General features: G+C 41.2%; 1 protein-coding gene across 8 annotated transcripts in view; it reads right to left on the bottom strand.

Annotated features, from left to right (window-relative positions):
- LOC309658658 (zinc finger protein 136-like) overlaps positions 1 to 18,709 on the bottom strand; it is a 65,323-nt gene that overhangs the window by 33,026 nt on the left and 13,588 nt on the right. For 5 of the 8 annotated variants that reach the window (XM_082457489.1, XM_082457481.1, XM_082457484.1 and 2 more), the window contains one exon: positions 3,448 to 3,490. The exons of 2 other annotated variants lie outside the window; for them this stretch is intronic. In XM_082457489.1, coding sequence (XP_082313615.1) covers positions 3,448 to 3,490 — 43 coding nt within the window. Of the gene's footprint in view, positions 1 to 3,447; positions 3,491 to 5,611; positions 6,246 to 18,709 lie in introns of those variants that run through there. One more of the 8 variants, XM_082457482.1, reaches the window with a different exon arrangement.

Below are 18,709 nucleotides of genomic sequence, written 5' to 3'. Positions count from 1 at the left end.
TTTTAGAAATTTAACCATGGTGTCAGGGCCTCATAGTATGTGTGAGCTAATGGCCCATCCACTTTTCATGAGCTCCCTTTTTCAATATCTGTATGTCCTGAATGAATGCTAAATAAACTTCCTCAAAGAGATGTCATTAATGTAATGTTATACCTCTGCTCATGGAGCCAGGTGGATGCAGGTCAGACTATGCCTGCAGAGACTGTGTGCAGTGGCAATGGTACTGAGGTTACTGAAGGGTAACCAGTAAAGGTGTTCATGTCCCTTTAGAGGTGAAGGCTATCCGCAGCTGACAGGCTGTGGAAACAGGCACTGAACAGAAAAGACTTAGCCAACTCCATCTAATCCTGTGACAGCAGGATATTTACCACTTGCTGATTGGATGGAGTTAGTAATTTCCATAATGTTGGAAACTAAAAATAGGTGCGTATTTGATGTAACCACAGCCTCAAGTTTGCAGTAATCCATTGTGAGGTGTCATTCATTCTTTCCAGGTTTAAGAATAGGTGAAATTGGCTGTTAAAAGGAGAAGTACCTTTACTTCTCCTTTTAAGAGGGGATAATCACCTCTCCACTAAATAACTTTTGTATAATGTTTTCCAATCCTTCAAGGCTCTGTTTAATTAACCTTGGGCCATGTTACATAATTTACTTGGAGGATAAGGTCTGTGGGGTCCCATTCTGTGAAGCCAATTTGGAAGTGGCAAAGACTTAATTTAATTTTAATTTTTGAATCATTGGTTCAGAGTTTTCCTATACTTTAGGACAATGCTTGCTGTGACCATGAGGAATTTAGGCAAGAGAAGAGCTGGCTGATACTTAAGGTGAGACATGCCTATTTGTTTCCTATCTTATAGTCAGTAATTCCCCTAAGATTATCGGGGGTACCTTCCTTAAATTTAGTAGGATCCCAATATGACTGTAATTTGAGAACTGGTATTGATTAGTTGCATGAAGGTTTGTGAATTAGTGCATTACAGCAGATGGCAAAATTAATTCAGAACCTATGTTGCAGAGGCCCCAGAAACCAAACAGTACCCCTTTATCTTTTTTGTTGTATAGATTCTTTTAGTATATTTTGGATTTCCAATGGGTCAAATTGCAGGCCTTTCCATTTTTTTTTTTTTTATTCCCTCTCTCTTGTCTTTGTTTTGTTTTTTGTGTCACTGGATATACCTTGGGGGAGGGGTGTCCTCTCTACCCTGGTATTTATATATTTTTCTCCTCTAGAGGGCCTCAAATCAACACCACCTGGATTAGAAGCTTTCCCCGTGACAACTGGTTGCTTTATAGAATTTAAGGACCCCAGGCTTAAGTCTGGTTTGAACTAATCCCTTTGCTGTTCCACAGGGGTGCCATGAGTGTTGTCCCCAATATAACTTGGACTGTCAGGATCTTAGCTGCAGTAGAGGCAGGGGCAGTGGCAGCAGAAGAAGTTAAGGGTCCTGGTGAGTCTCTGTTATCAGCCTGCCATCTAATGGCTGCCGTTCCCCTCCCTTCTCTTTCTCATTTTAAATGACAGCTGTTTCGGGAACAAGGACCTGATGGGCCCACCTCTTGCACAGGGTATAGTCCCTCTCTCCCACCACCTCCAGGGTACGCTGGGACCAACCCAGCCTCTGTCACAGTTTCTCTCTAACACACAGATATACACTGGCACAGACATCAACCCAGGATTCCTTCAAGAGCCCCAACCCCATATTCCTGCTCCCAAAGGCTTAGGAATTCTTGAAACTTTCAACACTGGTCAGCTGATCGTAGAACTGAGTCCTGGTGGGGTTAACAATGGAACAGGGCAGCACAGCTCACAACTCGAACTCCCCAGCACCCAGCAGCCCACAGTGCCGGCCGCCGTCAGACAGCAGAGCAGGTGAGCGAGTCAGAGCAAGAGAAGACAGACCCACGAGTGGTGGTCATGTCTGAACATGCCGCTTACGGCACCAACTGTTATGGTTATCTGCAGAGGTGTGGTTCCCATGTTGAGACTGATGCTGGTATATCATACACATACACACACACACACACACACACACACACACACAGAGGGTAGGATAAGGCTTACGACACAATTGGAGTCTCAGAAGAGAGCAGGAACCGTCTCTCAAGCAGCTCTGAAATGGCTTCAGCAAGCAAGGAAAGGATCCTGGTCTGGGGTTTTATCATGGCTAGGGGGTGTTAAAGAAAAAATATTCAATGACACTTGTCAAAGAGGGTAAAGCAAATTTTACCCAGAACCACTGGGACAGGTATAGAGAGCACTGCGATGGGATTTCACAGGGGGTGAAAAATGAGTTTGGGCTCAACACTGAATACAGTATGGACGAGTGGGAATTCATGGCCAGAGATCAAGGTGGGGATGGAAAATTAAAAGAAATAGTCAGGGGTTAGGGGGTTCTGACTAAACGGACCTAACAGGATTATACTGAAGACAGGCCAGGGTGATCACACATCACTTGAGGGGTGGTGAAAGTGGGGGAACGCGATCAGATACGGGGAGGTAGGGGGATTCTGGTTCAACTGACAAAGCAGGGTTCTTACTAAAAATGGATTTACAAGGAACTACACAAATAGGCCTAGGAGGTTCAGGAGCCTGTTAATCAGACTCAAACTTTAATAGTTTGAGCAAGGAAAAAGTCTTTGATGGGGGGGAGGGCAGGGAAAGAGTTCTGCTTGTGCAGTTGGTATCTGAAGCCAGTGCCAGAGGAGGGAGCCCCAGGACTTTCTTAACAGCTTGTCCAGGTGGGGACACAAGGGGAAGAGGGAGAGACGGGGTGTAAGCTGTCAGCAAACATCAACTCTGCAGATTCCAACTACTCATTACAAAGACAAAGGTGGGCAACAAATATATGCATTCCCAATTGCTTGTTCTTATATAAAAAAAAAAACACAGGAGGCTCAATAAATAATCAGAAGTGTATGTTGGGGGTGGCTGGAGTAACAGTGCTGAATGAGACCAGGGTATGTTGGCGGTGAGTTACAATTCAGAAATAGAATATCCTATCTTACAGAGTTACTTTGAAATAAACAGAAAAATTTATATATACCATGATTTACTATTTACTAATATTTCTCACCCTTTGTATATAAAAAACCATTCTAAGATTTAATTCCTTTAAACACAATTACAAAAGTATAAACCATAAATTTTTCATGAAAGATGAAAAATTTCAAATCTCTGCTAACTAAAACAACAAGGTACATCCTGGTTTATCCTTCCACTCTTATCTCTCATGGGGGTTATTTTTAGGAATAAGTAGAATATTATAATGCAGTAGAGGCTTGGGTTTAGCTCCTTAAACGTAGCAGGATTTTCAAAGATTTACATAAGCTTTGATTAGTTTTCCTCACGTCAATTAAAAAAGGAAATCAATTGCTTTAGCCTTTTAAATTTCAACGTTCTCTAGGGACATGCATATACAAACACTGATCTGAAAATCAAATATGTACCTGAAAACTTAAACATTCGTCTGGCATCTTGAGGTTCTCTTGCCTAAAAGGAACAAAAATTCTATTTAGTTCCACAGTTTTCTTACCTTGCTGACATCATTTCTCTCAATCAACCTAGATTTTTAAGCCCCCCAAAACCAAAAATGTTATTTCTCACACTGGGAATTAATTATATAGTACTAAGGGAAACTAGAGTCAAATGGCTGCAGTATTCAATGGATAAAAGAATCCAAAGAGGGCTTCCCTGGTGGCACGGTGGTTGAGAATCTGCCTGCTAATGCAGGGGACACGGGTTCGGGCCCTGGTCTGGGAGGATCCCACATGCCACGGAGCAACTGGGCCCGTGAGCCACAACTGCTGAGCCTGCGCGTCTGGAGCCTGTGCTCCGCAACAAGAGAGGCCACGATACTGAGAGGCCCGCGCACCGCGATGAAGAGTGGCCCCCGCTTGCCGCAACTAGAGAAAGCCCTCACAGAGAAACGAAGACCCAACACAGCCAAGAAATAAATTAATTAATTAAAAAAAAAAAAAAAAAAAGAATCCGAAGAAGGAAACACAAATATTGGAATCAGTACAGATAAGTAGCCAGCATCCCACAGGACAGAAGGAGCCAAGTTCAGAAAGTTTAACACACGCTAGGGTCTCCTGGTTGAGACAGAACCGCGGGACCAGGTCAGTCCCTGGTGGAGGAGGGTGGGTGCCACCTGAGCAGCCACAGGAATAAACTCTCTCCCTCCTCCCTCTGGGGAATAATGGAACCACTCCCTTTCTCAGGCTTCCATTCCCACAGTGAGAAAACTCAGCAGGACTCAGTTTAAGGCTGTGACTAAAATAACCTCCCAAATGCATAAGCTCTAACCCAGGACACAGTGCTTGGAGACACTGACCTCAGGCCTCTGCTCCCAGTCACACTGCTACTGACCACCACTGATATTTTAAATGACACAAACCCAATTTTGAAGAATCCAGCAAAATCATTCAGTCTCAGTGTTTATGTGTAAAGGGAGGGAAGAAAACTGTAAGGCATTTTGTTAGTTCAACAAGAAAAACTGTAAGAATCTATTATTTTCAGAAAATAATGATATTAATTATTATTATTTCCATGGCATGTTTTATGAACCATTAATCATACTTGAACACTTCTGATATTCAAGTTTAAGATTCGGAATTCTATGTGAACTACCCCCCAACCACCCAAAAAGAACAACCTCAGAATATTACTACACATGCTCAGGAGAGGAAAAAGGAAACAAGAATTTTTAAAACATTCAATATAATACTAGAATATTTTCTTTTTCTGATATTCACCCATTTTTTGCCTCTTTGGAAATATTTTATACTGTCTTTCAAGATCTACTGATTACTTAAATTTTAAATTTTTGAAAACTTGAGGCTCAAATAAGTGAGTAAAACTTTCCAAAGTAACAAGCCCAAGGAAGGGCAGTGCTGGCAGGTACCTCCACCCAAAGGACATCTGTGCCCAGAAAAGATCCGGGGGGAGAGGCACCAGGATTTCACACACGTAGTTCCACGTGGTTATTTTCTGCTTTCCCTCTCAGGTAAGATATCCAAACACAAAAAATGTCTTGTAAAAAAGAGCCATCCATGACTCTGTGTAAAAATTGTAAACAATATACTGATCCGTTTGAAATGCATCACGGAGAATGAATAGTTGATAGCTGCTGTGAATCGGAGAGGGGATGCTGGCATCTAGGAATGCGGAAGAGATCTGGAAATTTAGACATTTATTCCCAGCCCTAGGAAGAGCTAGGCTTCAAGGATAGGGGTGGGGATTTGAGACACTGTTCCACAAACATTTGGAAAACTCAAGAGAAAACGGCGCCCCCCTGGGGAGAAAGGAGGGACTGGGGACCTCACAGACCACAGCTCCTCCAACGCACGAAGCCGGGACACCCAGTCAGGATTAATCCTTGAAGACCCTCCCCGTGGTCACCGCACAATCTGGAGCAGACGCACCCGCAGCAGTGAGCGGACAGGACGCTCGGGGTGCCCGCTGCAGGCCCAGACCCCGCGCTGCGAGCCGGAGGGTACTGCTGCGCTCTGGACCGACTGGGGTCCGCAGACTCGGGAGTTGACCACCAGGAGGCCCGGGTTCCGCCACTGCTCTGTGTCTGTCTGGGAACACCCGGCCCTGCACACTCACCGTTTCTCTATGACCCGGGCAGCGGTGCAGATCATAGCGCGACTGAGAGTCCAGCAGAGACACCTGAGTTCGTTAAGCGTGGGTGAGCCCGGATAATAGCGAGCGCGGAAGGAAGAGTCCACGTGGTTCCGGCGCGTCGCCCCACCCACCTGCCCCTGACGCGCCTGATTGGGCACAAAACCCAACCCCCTTTCCCAGAGTGACAACAGGGCAGGAGGTCACATGACTGGGCAGAACCAGCTTTTGGCGGTGGGAGGGAACCCGTCCTCTCCAGGGACATTTGCTTTTAAACAAAACTTGTGCTTGGCCCTAGAGGGACAGCGGTGTCCTCCTGCAGCTCCTTATGAGCGCGGGGCACCTGTGTGCGCAGGGAATTCCAGAGTCAGTTTCCAGATAGAGAGACACCATTGACCAAAGCAAGAGGGGTGCCCAAGTCAGGCCAACTGGGACAAAAGGGTCTGAGGTCCTCTCTGGGTCAGGGGTTGGCATGGGCTGCGAGGCCACTCATGGTACTGTGACCCTTGTTTACAAACACACTTGAAAATGACCTCACCATGTGGCTCCCGTCTGATCTTTGTTAACAGCGTTGAGGCTTCCTTCTCTACTTCCATACGTACGGTACTTCAACTAAAGAATTGCGGGAAGTTTGAACCCCGCAGCCCTCACCTGGGTGCAGGGACTCGTCTCCGACCAACCGTAAACTATGAGATGTGTTAAATAGAACTCTCAGGTGTACATTTTACACTAAAGGGAAATTTATTTTAGATAGTTTTTGAGTGAGTCCTTGGAGCTTTTGAGATTTAAACAGCTATAATATCGCTAAGGCGAGTGAGTTCCTATTTCACCAATATAAGAAAAAAACAATAAAAAGTTATGGAAATGTGGGATGTATCTGAAAACCCTTAATATATTTAACACATTGGTTCAAAACTCTTAATGCATTTATTTATTTGAATAGTTTTATTGAGATAAAATATACACATCATACACTGCATTCCTTTACTGTGTTCAATAGTTTTCCATATATTCACAGATGTGTGCAATCAGCACCACAATTTTTGAACATTTTTGTTGTCTCAAAAAGAGCCCCTGTAGGGAATTCCCTGGCAGTCCAATGGTTAAGAATCTGTGCTCCCAATGCAAGGGGTACAGGTTTGATCCCTGTTTGGGGAACTAAGATCCCACATGCCGTGTGGTGAGGCCAAAAAAGTATTTAAAAAAAAAAAAAAAAAAAGCCCCTGTACCCTTTAGATATCACTTCCCTGTCTTCCCATCCCCCTGCTCCAAACAACCATCCTAGGCCACTTCTAATCTTTCTGGCTCTGTAGATTTCGAGATTGTTTTGGCTATTTTGGATGCCGTGCAATCCCATATGAATTTTTGAAACAGCTTGCCAATTTCTATAAAGAAGTCACCTGGGATTCTGACAAAAATGGCATTGAACCTGTAGATCATTTTCAAGAGTATTTCCATCTCAAAAATGTTAAGTCTTTCAATGTATGTACACGGGAGGTTATGCCATGTTTTTAGGTCTTTATTAATTTCACTCAACAATGTTCTATAGATTTCAGAGCTTTTGTTTTGGTTTCTCTTTTATTAAATTTACTCCTAACTATTTTACTCCCTTTGATGCTTTCGTAAATTGATTTGTTTTCTTAATTTTATTTTTAGATTGTTTGTTACAAGTATGTAGAAATACAGTTGATTTTTCTGTATTGATCTTGTATTCTACAACCTTGCCGAACTTGATGATCAATTCTAATTTTTCTTTTTTTTAGTGGATTCCTTAGAACTTTCTATGCACAAGATATGTCATCTGCAAGTAGATATAGTTTTACTTTTTCCTATCCAATTTGGATTAATTTTATTATTGTTTTAATCGCATAATTGTTCTGGGTAAAATCTCCAGGACATTATCTAGTAGAAATCCTTGTTTTCTTCCTGATATTAAGAGGAAAGTACCCAGTCTTCCAACATTAAATATAATCTCAGCTGTGATTTCTTTTCATAGATGCTCATTTTCTAATGAAGGAAACTTTCATCCTTACCTGGTTTGCTGAAGGTTTTTACCATGAGAGGGTGTTGGATTTTATCAAATACTTTTTATGAGTCTACTGAGAAGATCTTGCCATTTTTGCTTATTACTTTATTAATACTTTGTATTGCATTAATTGATTTTGAGACGTTAACCCAACCTAGCATCCTTGCAATTTAGTCACAGTGTATCCTTGTTTTGAGATGTTGCTGGATTCAGTTTTCTAGTATTGGTGATTTTTTAAGGGTGGGGGCATCCATTTTCACAAGTGAAATTAGTCTCTTGATTTTTTTTGTGATACTTTTTCTGGTTTTGGAATCAGAGTAATACTGGTCCCAAAGAATGAGTTTGAAGTGTTGTACACATTCTATTTTGGGAGAGAGTTTCTGAAGACTCATATTAAACCTCTGAATGTTTTGGGGAATTCTGTGATGAAGCAGTCTGGGTCTGGGTAGTTATTTTGATTAGTAATTCAATCATGTCACATTATAGTTCTAGTCAGATTTTCTATTTTTTATTGAGTTAATTTCAGTAGTTTGTGTATTTTGGGGGATTTTTCCATTTCATCTCAGTTATCTGATTTTTTGTTATACAGTTGTTCATTGTATTCCTTTATAATCCTTTTCACTGCTGTAAAGTCATGAGTAATAGTCACACTTTCCATCTGATTTTAGGAATTTGAGTCTTCCCTCTTTTTCTCTACATTAATCTAGCTAAAGATTTGTCAATTTTATCAATCTTTTCATAGAGTCCTCTTTTGACTTTACTGATTTTCTGTATGATGTTTTAATTCCCTCATTAATTTCTCCTCTAAACGTAATTATTTCCTTCGTCTTATTGTTTTAGGTTTGGTTGCTCCTTGTCATGTGTGTAAGATGGAAAGTGAGGTTATTGATTTAAGATCTTTATTAGTATAGGCAGTTATACCTATAAATGTTCCTCTAAGTACTATTTCTGATGCAGCCAGAAACGTTTGTATATTGTGTCCTCAATTCCTCTAACACAAACTATTTTCCACATTTCTCTATTGATTTCTTCTATGACACATTAGGAGTGTGTTGTTTAATTTCCTCATAATTGTGAGTTTCCCCAATTTTTCCTAAGTTTGATTTCTAATTTCATTCCATTGTTATCACAGACCATAGATTGTTTTTTTCCGAGTGTTTTAAATTTAATGAAGTTTGTTTTATGTCTTAGCATTTGTTCTATCCTAAAGAAAGTTCCAGGTCCATTTGTGAAGAATATATATACTGTTGTTGTTGGGTGGAATATTCTGTAGATATGTCAGATATACGACACAGTACACACTAAGAAATGTTTAAATGTTTAGATAATAAGTGAGAAAGGAAAACAGCACTGGATAACTGGGAGCTGTGTCCCACTCACCAGTAGGCCAAGTCTTATTCTGTTGAAGAGACAAATGTCACATACCTCCACCATCAGACAATGCTATCTGGTGACCGTGATGGATCACAACAAGATCAAGGAAACTCTGTAATCATGTCTCTAAAAATGGTAAAAGCCCTCAGAGTCCAAACCATAAAAATGACCAAACATTCCAAAGGATTATGGTTACTAATCACAGAATTATATTTACCCCCTCACAACACCCAAAAGAGAGCAACATCTTGCTTCATCAAATATCAACAAAATCACCTAACACCAGTCCAAATTCTATAAGGAGTACTTTTGAGCACCTTTATACTAATACACCCATAGTCATTTATCCCTTACAGTCATGGTTATTACTTCAAGTCAATACACCACTCTCTACAACTACAGGTATGTCTTGTGGTCCTTGGCAAGAGGGTATTGAGACAAACATGATTTAAGGTTTTGGTATTATGAGTGAATGAGAAGTTACTTTTATGACAAAAATTTAAACTACATAAATAAAAAAATAAATTTGCCCTAGTATAATTTCCTGAATTTGTGTGACTTGCTAATATAGATTCAGAATGTATAGATTAAATGGACTAAATGACAAAGTGGATCTGAAAATATAGGCATATCTTGGAGATACTATGGGTTCAATTCCAGAGCCCAGCAATAAAGTGCTTATCATAATAAAGCAAGTCACACAAATTTTTTTTGTTTCTCAGTGCAGATAAAAGTTATGTTTATACTATACTGTAATCTATTAAGTGTGCAATAGCATTATGTTTTAAAAAAAACAATGTACATACCTAAATTTAAAGATACTTTATTGCTGGACTTCCCTGGTGGCGCAGTGGTTAAGAATCCACCTGCCAGTGCAGGGGACACAGGTTCAATCCCTGGTCCAGGAAGATCCCACATGCCGCAGAGCAACTAAGCCCATGAGCCACAACTACTGAGCCTGCACTCTAGAGCTCACGTGCCACAACTACTGAGCCCGTGTGCCACAACTACTGAAGCCCACACGCCTAGAGCCATGCTCTGCAAGAGAAGCCACAGCAATGAGAGATGCCTGCGCACCGCAACAAAGAGTAGTCCCTGCTAGCTGCAACTAGAGAAAGCCCACTCACAGCAACGAAGACCCAACACAGCCAAAAAAAAAAAAAAGAGAGACACACTTAATGAGACCTCACTAACTGTTATACAGTCTGGCTCCATTTTAATCTTTGATCCTTGACAGCATTGAGCCTTCCATCCATCCCTGCCCCCTCCCCACTCATTTGGTACTTAAGAGAAAGAATCCCAGACGTTTGGCTCTGCTGGGAGGTTTGAACCCTGCAGCCCTAGCCCTACCTGGGCCCAAGGACTCTTTTCAGTCAATCACAGTGCGTGAGATGTGTTCATTAAATTCTCATGCGTACATTTTACACAGGAGGAAATTTATTTTACATCAGTTTTTGCCTATGTCCTTAGAGAACTTTGAAATGCAAAGGACTAGAATATCTCTAAGGCAATTGATTCCTATTTTCACCAATTAAAAAAACAATAAATCATTATGTAAATATGGGATGCACCTGGAAACTCTTCCTTTCCAGCATTATTGAAGTATAACTAATAAAATTGTCTATATTTAAAGATAACAATGTGACGATTGATATACATATATTGATACTATATCGTATGCTTGAAATTTGCTGAGAGTGGAATAAGCATTCTCAGCAGACACCAAAAAGGTAACTATGGGAGGAAATCGTTGTGTTAATTAACCTGAAAACTCTAATATGCCTAAGAGACTAAATTGCAACTCCTTTACATTGCAAAGCTCTTTATGCATTTATTTATTTATTCCAACAGCTTTATTGAGGGGTAATGCACATACTATACACTGCAATTCGTGAATGTGTACAATTCACTGGTTTTTTGTATATTTGCAGATATGCCTATTGTCACCACAATTTTTGAACATTTTCATCACCTCACAAAGAAATCCCTCTCCCCTTTAGCTATCACTCCCAATCTTCCCACTGTTAAAAAGAAACAACAGGCCCAAAATGGAGTCACTTGTGCTAAGCCCGAGTAACCAAATCAAAACTAATACCTAACCAAATTGCAGTTTCAACTTCCTCCAGGAGTATAATCCTAACTGGTCAATCTGGAATTTCCTGGTCAACACTAGTGAGGTAATTGGCCTAATAGACTCCTTTTGTGCCCTAAAGGAACATGACTGTGCTTGAAATAATCCTTTTTTTTTTTTTTTTTTAATGACTTCCTTGTCCACGTCCTCTCTGCCTTTAAAAACCTTTCATTTTTTATAGCTCTTGGGAGCTCCTTTCTATTTGCTAGATAGGATGCTGCCTGATTCATAAATTGTTGAATAAGGCCAATCAGATCTTGAAAATTTACTTAGGTGAATTTTTATTATTTAACACCATCTTCCTCAGTCCTGGGCAACCAGCAGTATGAAGTACATTGACATTGTGAAAACAATCTCCAACAATTTTCATCTTGCAAAACTGAAACTCTATATCCATTAGAAAACTCCTCATTAGCCACTTCCCTCAGCCCCAGGCAACAACCACTTTTTCTATGAATTTGACTACTCTATGTCCTCAAACAAATGGAATCATACTGTGTTTGACTATTTTTGACAGGCTACTTTCACTTACAATTATGTCACTGAGATTCAATCATGATGCAGCATTTGTCAGAATTTGCTTTATTCTTAAAGCTGATTTATACTCCATTATATATATGTGCCAAATATTTTTGATCCATTTATCTACTGATGGACACTTGGGTTACTTCCACCTTTTGGCTATAGTAAATAATGCTAATACCTCTATTTGAGTTCCTGTTTTCAATTCTTTTGTGTATTGTTGTCCTAAACTAGAAGTAATTTCCAGAAAAGAATTGGGATTATCTTGAAGCAAAAGGACAGCATTATTATTCCTAACGTTTGCAAACCAGGATACACAGAGTCTGTGTCTCTAAGGGGAAGTACATTGGGGAACGGGGGGATAGGGTGAGAGATTAAAAAAAAAAAAGGCCTCAGGGGCTTCCTCGTTGGTGAACACATGGAGATGGGGAGACTGGGGCACCTGGAGAGAGCTCCTGGTCCTTTCCCCATACCTTGCCCTATGTATCTCTTCCATCTGGTTGTTCCTGAATTACTTACATCTTTTTATAATAAATCAGTGATCTAGTAAGTAAAATTTTAACTAATTAATTAATTAATTTAATTAAAATAAAAACAAAAACCTCAGAAACCAAAATTGAGAGACTTGTAAGGGGACTGGATGGTCCTTGCAGCCTGACAAGTTTTCGATAATTGGCTGTCATCGGAGGTTCTCCTTAGGGGCTCTTCCAGGTAGGATCCTTAGCAGAATCAAGGTCCTTATAGTTTTTGTTTGTGATTTTTCTAAGAACACAGAATACTTGACTGAACCCCAGGTCTGTCATAACTACTTGGCTTCACTTTATTCTGGGTCCCCATTAGCAACACTGGTCCACTATTTTCTTTGCTTAGGGAATTTCTCTTATTTTTACTTTTCCTTAGGGGATTTTATGTTACTTTTACAGTACTTACCCATAAGTAGAATGGCAAGATCAGATGGTAACTCAGTACCTAATTTTTTGAGGAACTGCCATGTTGTTTTCCATAACAAAAGTACAATTTATATTCCCAGCAATAGTACACAAGGATTTCAAAGGGTGTTTTCACTTTCTGGATGGTGTCCTTTGAAGCACAAAACTCATTAATTTGATGAAGTTCAAATTACCAATTTTCTTTTTTTATGTAATGCCCTCGATGTCATAGACAACATTTTTTGCCAAATCTAAGTTCAGGAAATTTTTCCTATGTTTTATCTAAGTTTCTTACAGGTTTCCTCTTATGTTAACAGCCTTGATCCTTATTGATAAATTACTGTATGTGGTGTGACAAGGGTACAACCTCTTTCTTTTGCATATGGCCATCCAGTTGGCCCAGCACCAATTTATGAAAAGAAATATTCTTTTCCCATTTTTGAAAACTTTGTCAAAGATTAGCTGACCTTAAATGTAGGAGTTTATTTCTTTTTTTTTTTAGAGTTTTTTAAATTAATTAATTTATTTATTTATTCTTGGCTGCATTGGGTCTTCGGTGCTGTGTGCGGGCTTTCTCTAGTTGCAGCGAGCGTGGGCTGCTCTTCATTGCAGTGTTCGGGCTTCTCATTGCGATGGCTTCTCTTGTTGCGGAGCACGGGCTCTAGGCGTGCAGGCTTCAGTAGTTGTGGCTCACGGGCTCAGTAGTTGTGCTCCTGGGCTTTAGAGTGCAGGCTCAGTAGTTGTGGCACACGGGCTTAGTTGCTCCGTGGCATGTGGGATCGTCCCGGACCAGGGCTTGAACCCATGTCCCCTGCACTGGCAGGCGGATTCTTAACCACTGCACCACCAGAGAAGTCCCTGTAGGGGTTTATTTCTCAAATCTCAATCTATACATACATCTCTATATCTATCCTTGTGTCAGCCCCACACTACCTTGAGTGCATTTGCTTAAAGTTTTTGAAATCAAGACTTGTTAGTCCTACTACTTTGTTTTTCATTTTCAAGGGTGGCTTGGCTATTCTGGTCCCTTGCAATTCCATATATAAACAACTTGCCAATTTCTTACAAAGATTATAGCTGGCATTACGATAGTTATTACATTGAATCTTCAGATCATTTTGTGGAGTAGTGCCAGTTCAACGATGTTAACTCTTCTGAACCATGAAATTGGGATGTTTTCCCATTTATTTACACTTGTCTTCACTTCTTTTCACCACGTTTCGTAGTTTTAAGAGTACTCACTTTATTTTTTTAAATTTATTTATTTATTTATTTTTGGCTGCGTTGGGTCTCTGTTGCTGTGCGCGGGCTTTTCTCTAGTTGTGGTGAACAGGGGCTACTCTTCGTTGCGGTGCGCGGGCTTCTCATTGCAGTGGCTTCTCTTGTTGTGGAGCACGGGCTCTAGGCGCGTGGGCTTCAGTAGTTGTGGCGCGTGGGCTCCAGTAGTTGCGACATGTGGGCTCAGCAGTTGCGGCTCGCGAGCTCTAGAGTGCAGGCTCAGTAGTTGTGGCACACGGGCTTAGTTGCTCTGCAGCATGTGGGATCTTCCCAGACCAGGGATCAAACCCATGTCCCCTGCATTGGCAGGTGGATTCTTAACCACTGCACCACCAGGGAAGCCCAAGAGTACTCACTTTATATTTTGGGTTTAGCTTGTTCTTTTTCTTGTTCATTGAGGTATAAATTTAGATCGTTAATTTGGTATCTGTCTTTCTTAATATAGGTGATTATAACTATAAGGTTCACTTTTACTATTTCTTATGCTATATACAACTGTCCTTGTGTATGTCTCTCCTGCTGTGTTTGGGTATCCCTAGAAACTCAATCTTAAGTAGTCTGTGTCTTCCAGCTCTCTGTTCTAATCCACTCTTTTTATACCGAGCCCTGTTGGTATAGTAAGAAGGTACTGGTGTGGAAGAATGTTCTCTTGTATTTAAGCCTGTAATGTTTTGGCATGACAGAAACCCTGGACTATGAACCTCAGAACAGGTTCTTAGTATTCATTCCTTCTCTTTTGTCACAGAGAAAACCTGAAGGGTCAGGGAGTTGTCTGTGTGCTCTGTCCCATTTCAGATAAGGTTTTGACAAATTAGTTTTCTTTAAGAGAGAGCCTGAGTTACAGGGAACAGAATGCTTTGTGTACATATCAGAATGGTTTCCCCAGATTCCTGCGTGAAGCATGAGGCAGTGTTTTTCCATCAGTCATGATGAGAACCTGGTTGGGCTCTTGCAGAAAAACTGATAAATTTGGGGGAGTTTCCTGAGACTGGACTCCCTAGAGGTTTTAAATCTCAAGCTAGTCCAATCTGTGTCTCCAGCAAATTCAAGTTACCAGTTTAAGTGTTCCTAGAGGTTGCTGGCTCCAGTTGCTTCACCTCCGGGTGACAATTCTATTTGTCTGTCTCTGATATGGGGAGAATTGTTTGCCATGTAACCTCAACTCTCTCATGACTCTAAGAACAGGTGTTGCTTTTCAGGTTGTTCAGCTTCTTGTCTTGTTGTAAACATAATGATCACTCAGAGCTCTTTACATATCAGAGCAGAACCATCCACTCAGTTGTGTTGCTCTGTGTGTTTCCCTTATAAGACTACACCAATTCACTAATTCATTCCTCTGCTGGTGACCATGTCGGTGGTTTCAAAGTTTTTATTCTGTGATCATGCTTGGATCTCTGTATTTGAATTTCTTTCCTCACTTCTGAAAATTCCCTATCCTGAATGTTTGTCACCCTGAAGACAATTTCCATGAGTTACCTTCCATTTTATCATTGCCCTTTTGAGGGCAGGATCAACCCCATACCTAAAACAGGATCAGATGTCAACACTAATGTTGTCATGTGCCTCAGTAGAAAGATATTTATTACTCAAAGGTACTTTCTAACAAGAGTAGGGCAAAGGTAGCTGGTTCAGAAGGCTTGTGCAAAGAATGGCTTGGCACTTTAATGTGTGTACAAGTGGAGGCTGCAGGTTTTCAAGGTTTGACCCTTCTACCTGCTGACACAAAAAGAAAAGGAGCGTGTGTCACCCTTCCTAACTTAGTTATCCATTGTAGGCCAGACAGGGGAGCAGGTACCCAAAGCCTTAAGAGTGAAATATCAAAAATGAGTTCAGTTCTTTATTAAAGTTCACTCCTGAGGTTTATAGACATAATAATGCCACATCTCATTTAAATGACTTTGAATATTAATTGAAAAGCCACGTGACACAAGCAACACATAAATAAGATGATGAAGCTTCGAAACAACATTGGAATCCTGTCATTCCCGGGTATTTTAAGGGATCCAGGAAAGTGTGTCAGTATGGTTCTGGAATTCTGTTCAAATATTTCAATAACGTTGTTGTTGTTTATTTTAATTTGCTGTCTCATTTGTGTTACTGGTGGCACCTTGCCAGTGTATTCCACCCACATGAAGCAAGCAGCCCTCCTAGGGGAACAGAACTCTCCCTCCCTGGCTCATAAATAGTGCAAAGCCAAGTGGTCATCAGCTACCATGTCCGCTAGAGAGTTGTCCTTCATGGAAAACACCTGAGGCATTAGCTGACTACTACATGCATTTTGAAAGTTTTTTGACATTTCTTGATTGGCATTAATGATATGTTTGTTGAATGACATCATGTGTGCCCAGGTCAGTGCCAGGGGCTCCAACGACGATGAGTCTGTGATTGTAAACTGTAGGAAAAGAGCACATTTGTGTTGGATGGGCCAGAGGGGTTTGAAGGAGGGTGCCCAAAATGAAATAGACATGTAGGTTACCCAGTCTATGGATGATGTTAGGAGGAAGAACTGGGAGTGGGATATACATGTGGTGGCCAGGATGTACTATGACAATAAACCAAAGACCTGTAGGAGTGGCCAGAAATGTCACTGATAAAATGTCTAGTATAGAAAGGCTCTACTCGTAAGATAACAGTAAGCCTGATGACCAGAACAAAGTAACTGGCCCCAAAGACTGAGGATTAAATCTGAATAATGCCCTGAACAGCAGGAAGACCTATGTATAGAAGAAAGCAAGCTTTAAGTAAGCCATTAGGACATCCTATGAGGGTTGTAGACTGGGGTCCTGAGACTGCCACTGAATGCCTTTTTCAACAGCCTGGTATTTCAGAATTGAGTGGATATCAATAATTTCTACCGTGTGTCGGTGAGTGATTGCATTTTGGTTTCAGAAGGGTTATGTGTGATAGTGTAAGTAATTTTTGTATATAAGTATCTACACCAAGGTTAGAGCATAGCAAGTAGCCAGTAGAGGGGGTGAAGGGCCCTACAAAGTCTGTTTGCCATCAGCTGTAGGGACCCCTTCCTTGGTCAGGAAACTATGTCTATTGAGTTTATTACCAATGGTGTGTTTGTTCACATCAGATGCCTCGGTCAGTCACTAAGGCAGCCATGGCAGAGAAGGGATGTCCCATGAATATTGCCTAACATTGAGGTTAGAGGTCTCTAAGTGGTTACGGATTGTGAGGGCTCACAGAACCAAGGTTAATACCATCAGATCCCAGGTGAGAGTGTTCCCAGAAGTCAATTTATCACTCTGAACACTGAGCCTCTGCAGACTGAGGTTTAATATATGCACAGAGTAAGGACTGGCATTGATTTGGACTTGGATATTGTGAGGCGTTACTCTCAGACTTCTTAATGCCAAAGGGGGCACCCTTGGATAAGGAGCTGTGATTGGTGGTTGAGGCACCTAGATCATTGGCAGTGGCCAAAGGATCTGTAACAACGTACAGATGAGTTCCATTCTTGGCTGGGGAATTCTCTATTGCTAGCACGATTGCCTGGAGTTTGACTAATCCATCTAATGCTTGGGTCCAATCTCTCATCCCAGATGGCCTGTTTGATTTAGGGACAGAACACAGCATCTCTGCAGTGGACCCCATCAGGTGTGGTGGCAGCACCCTGTATATAAAGTATGTGGACTCCCTGGTCTCTCCTGGGATCCCAAGTGACTCCTCAAGTGGCCATGTGTCCAGAAAGAAGTGACCTACTCCAGAACAAAAGACATTAACTTGGGGGGAACACAGTTCCTTCAGCAAGTGGGATGTGACAGAGGGGCCAATTTTTGCTTTAAGCTGCAAGTACCAATGCCTTTTTAACGAGGAAGACTCTGGTTAGCAAAACTGAGGGGTCCTACATTCATGACCCAAGGCAAAATGGGAAATTGGCTGTGGAGGCTCAACTCTGGCCATGGGAGGGCCTCCATTTACAGAACAACTCTGTCAGCTGCCAGCAGAGCTGTTCTAATTGTGTGCAGTAACAGCTGAGGAGACTAGTTTCTGGTACAAGAATGCCTTGGATAACTTGTGTCCACCATGGGTGGTTTAGAGACACCTGGATGCATAAACAGAGGCTGCTAAAGCCTTTATGGTAAATGGGTGTGGGGAGGGAGACAATAATGGAGTAACTGTTACTCAGACAAATTCCAGAGCGTATGATTCCCCATTCAAACTCAGTAAAAATTGAAGTACTGTGTGAACAAGCAAGCAAACATATTTTACAAATAAGAGACAGCCGGGATTACTGTGGCCGATGGAATGTGCCCATAACATAGGTTCTGCCAACTGTTTCTATTGCCCTCTCAACTCACAGTCACTGATGTTGCCTCAGGAAATTTTCCAGAGTGGGATATGCATGAATTTCTAAAGATGTTTCCATGTAAGCAGGCACAGAGTAGGCTTGAGAGCTGGAAATAGTCTACAGATGGTGATGGGAGGAAATGATGTGATTTACATGAACGAGGATGTCCCCAGGTAGATACCACTTGGGATACACCATTAGGTTTCAGAACCACAGTATTCCTGATATGAGGAAGGAGCTTATTCTCACATGGAAACAATGGGTCAAGGCAGACACTACCCAATGCAGCAGAGAAACAAACCCCCATGTTGATCTCTTTGGCTGCACCCTTCTGAATGTCATGGTGAATCAGGAAAACATACTCACTAGCACTATTAATGGCATAAGGTGTTTCCTATACAAATTAGACATTATAAAGATATAATCTACAGAAGATGGTAATAAGACAATACTCCCAACGATGAAACATGAATTACTTTCCAAGTGGACATAAAAGGCCTTACAGAAAAATTCAAACTCTGAT

The sequence above is a fragment of the Balaenoptera physalus genome (genome assembly GCF_965194825.1).
Source record: "Balaenoptera physalus genome assembly, chromosome: 3".
NCBI classification, from domain to species: Eukaryota; Metazoa; Chordata; class Mammalia; order Artiodactyla; family Balaenopteridae; genus Balaenoptera; species Balaenoptera physalus.
The sequence above is the reverse complement of the archived record's forward strand: the minus strand, read 5'-3'. Positions and strand labels throughout refer to the sequence as shown.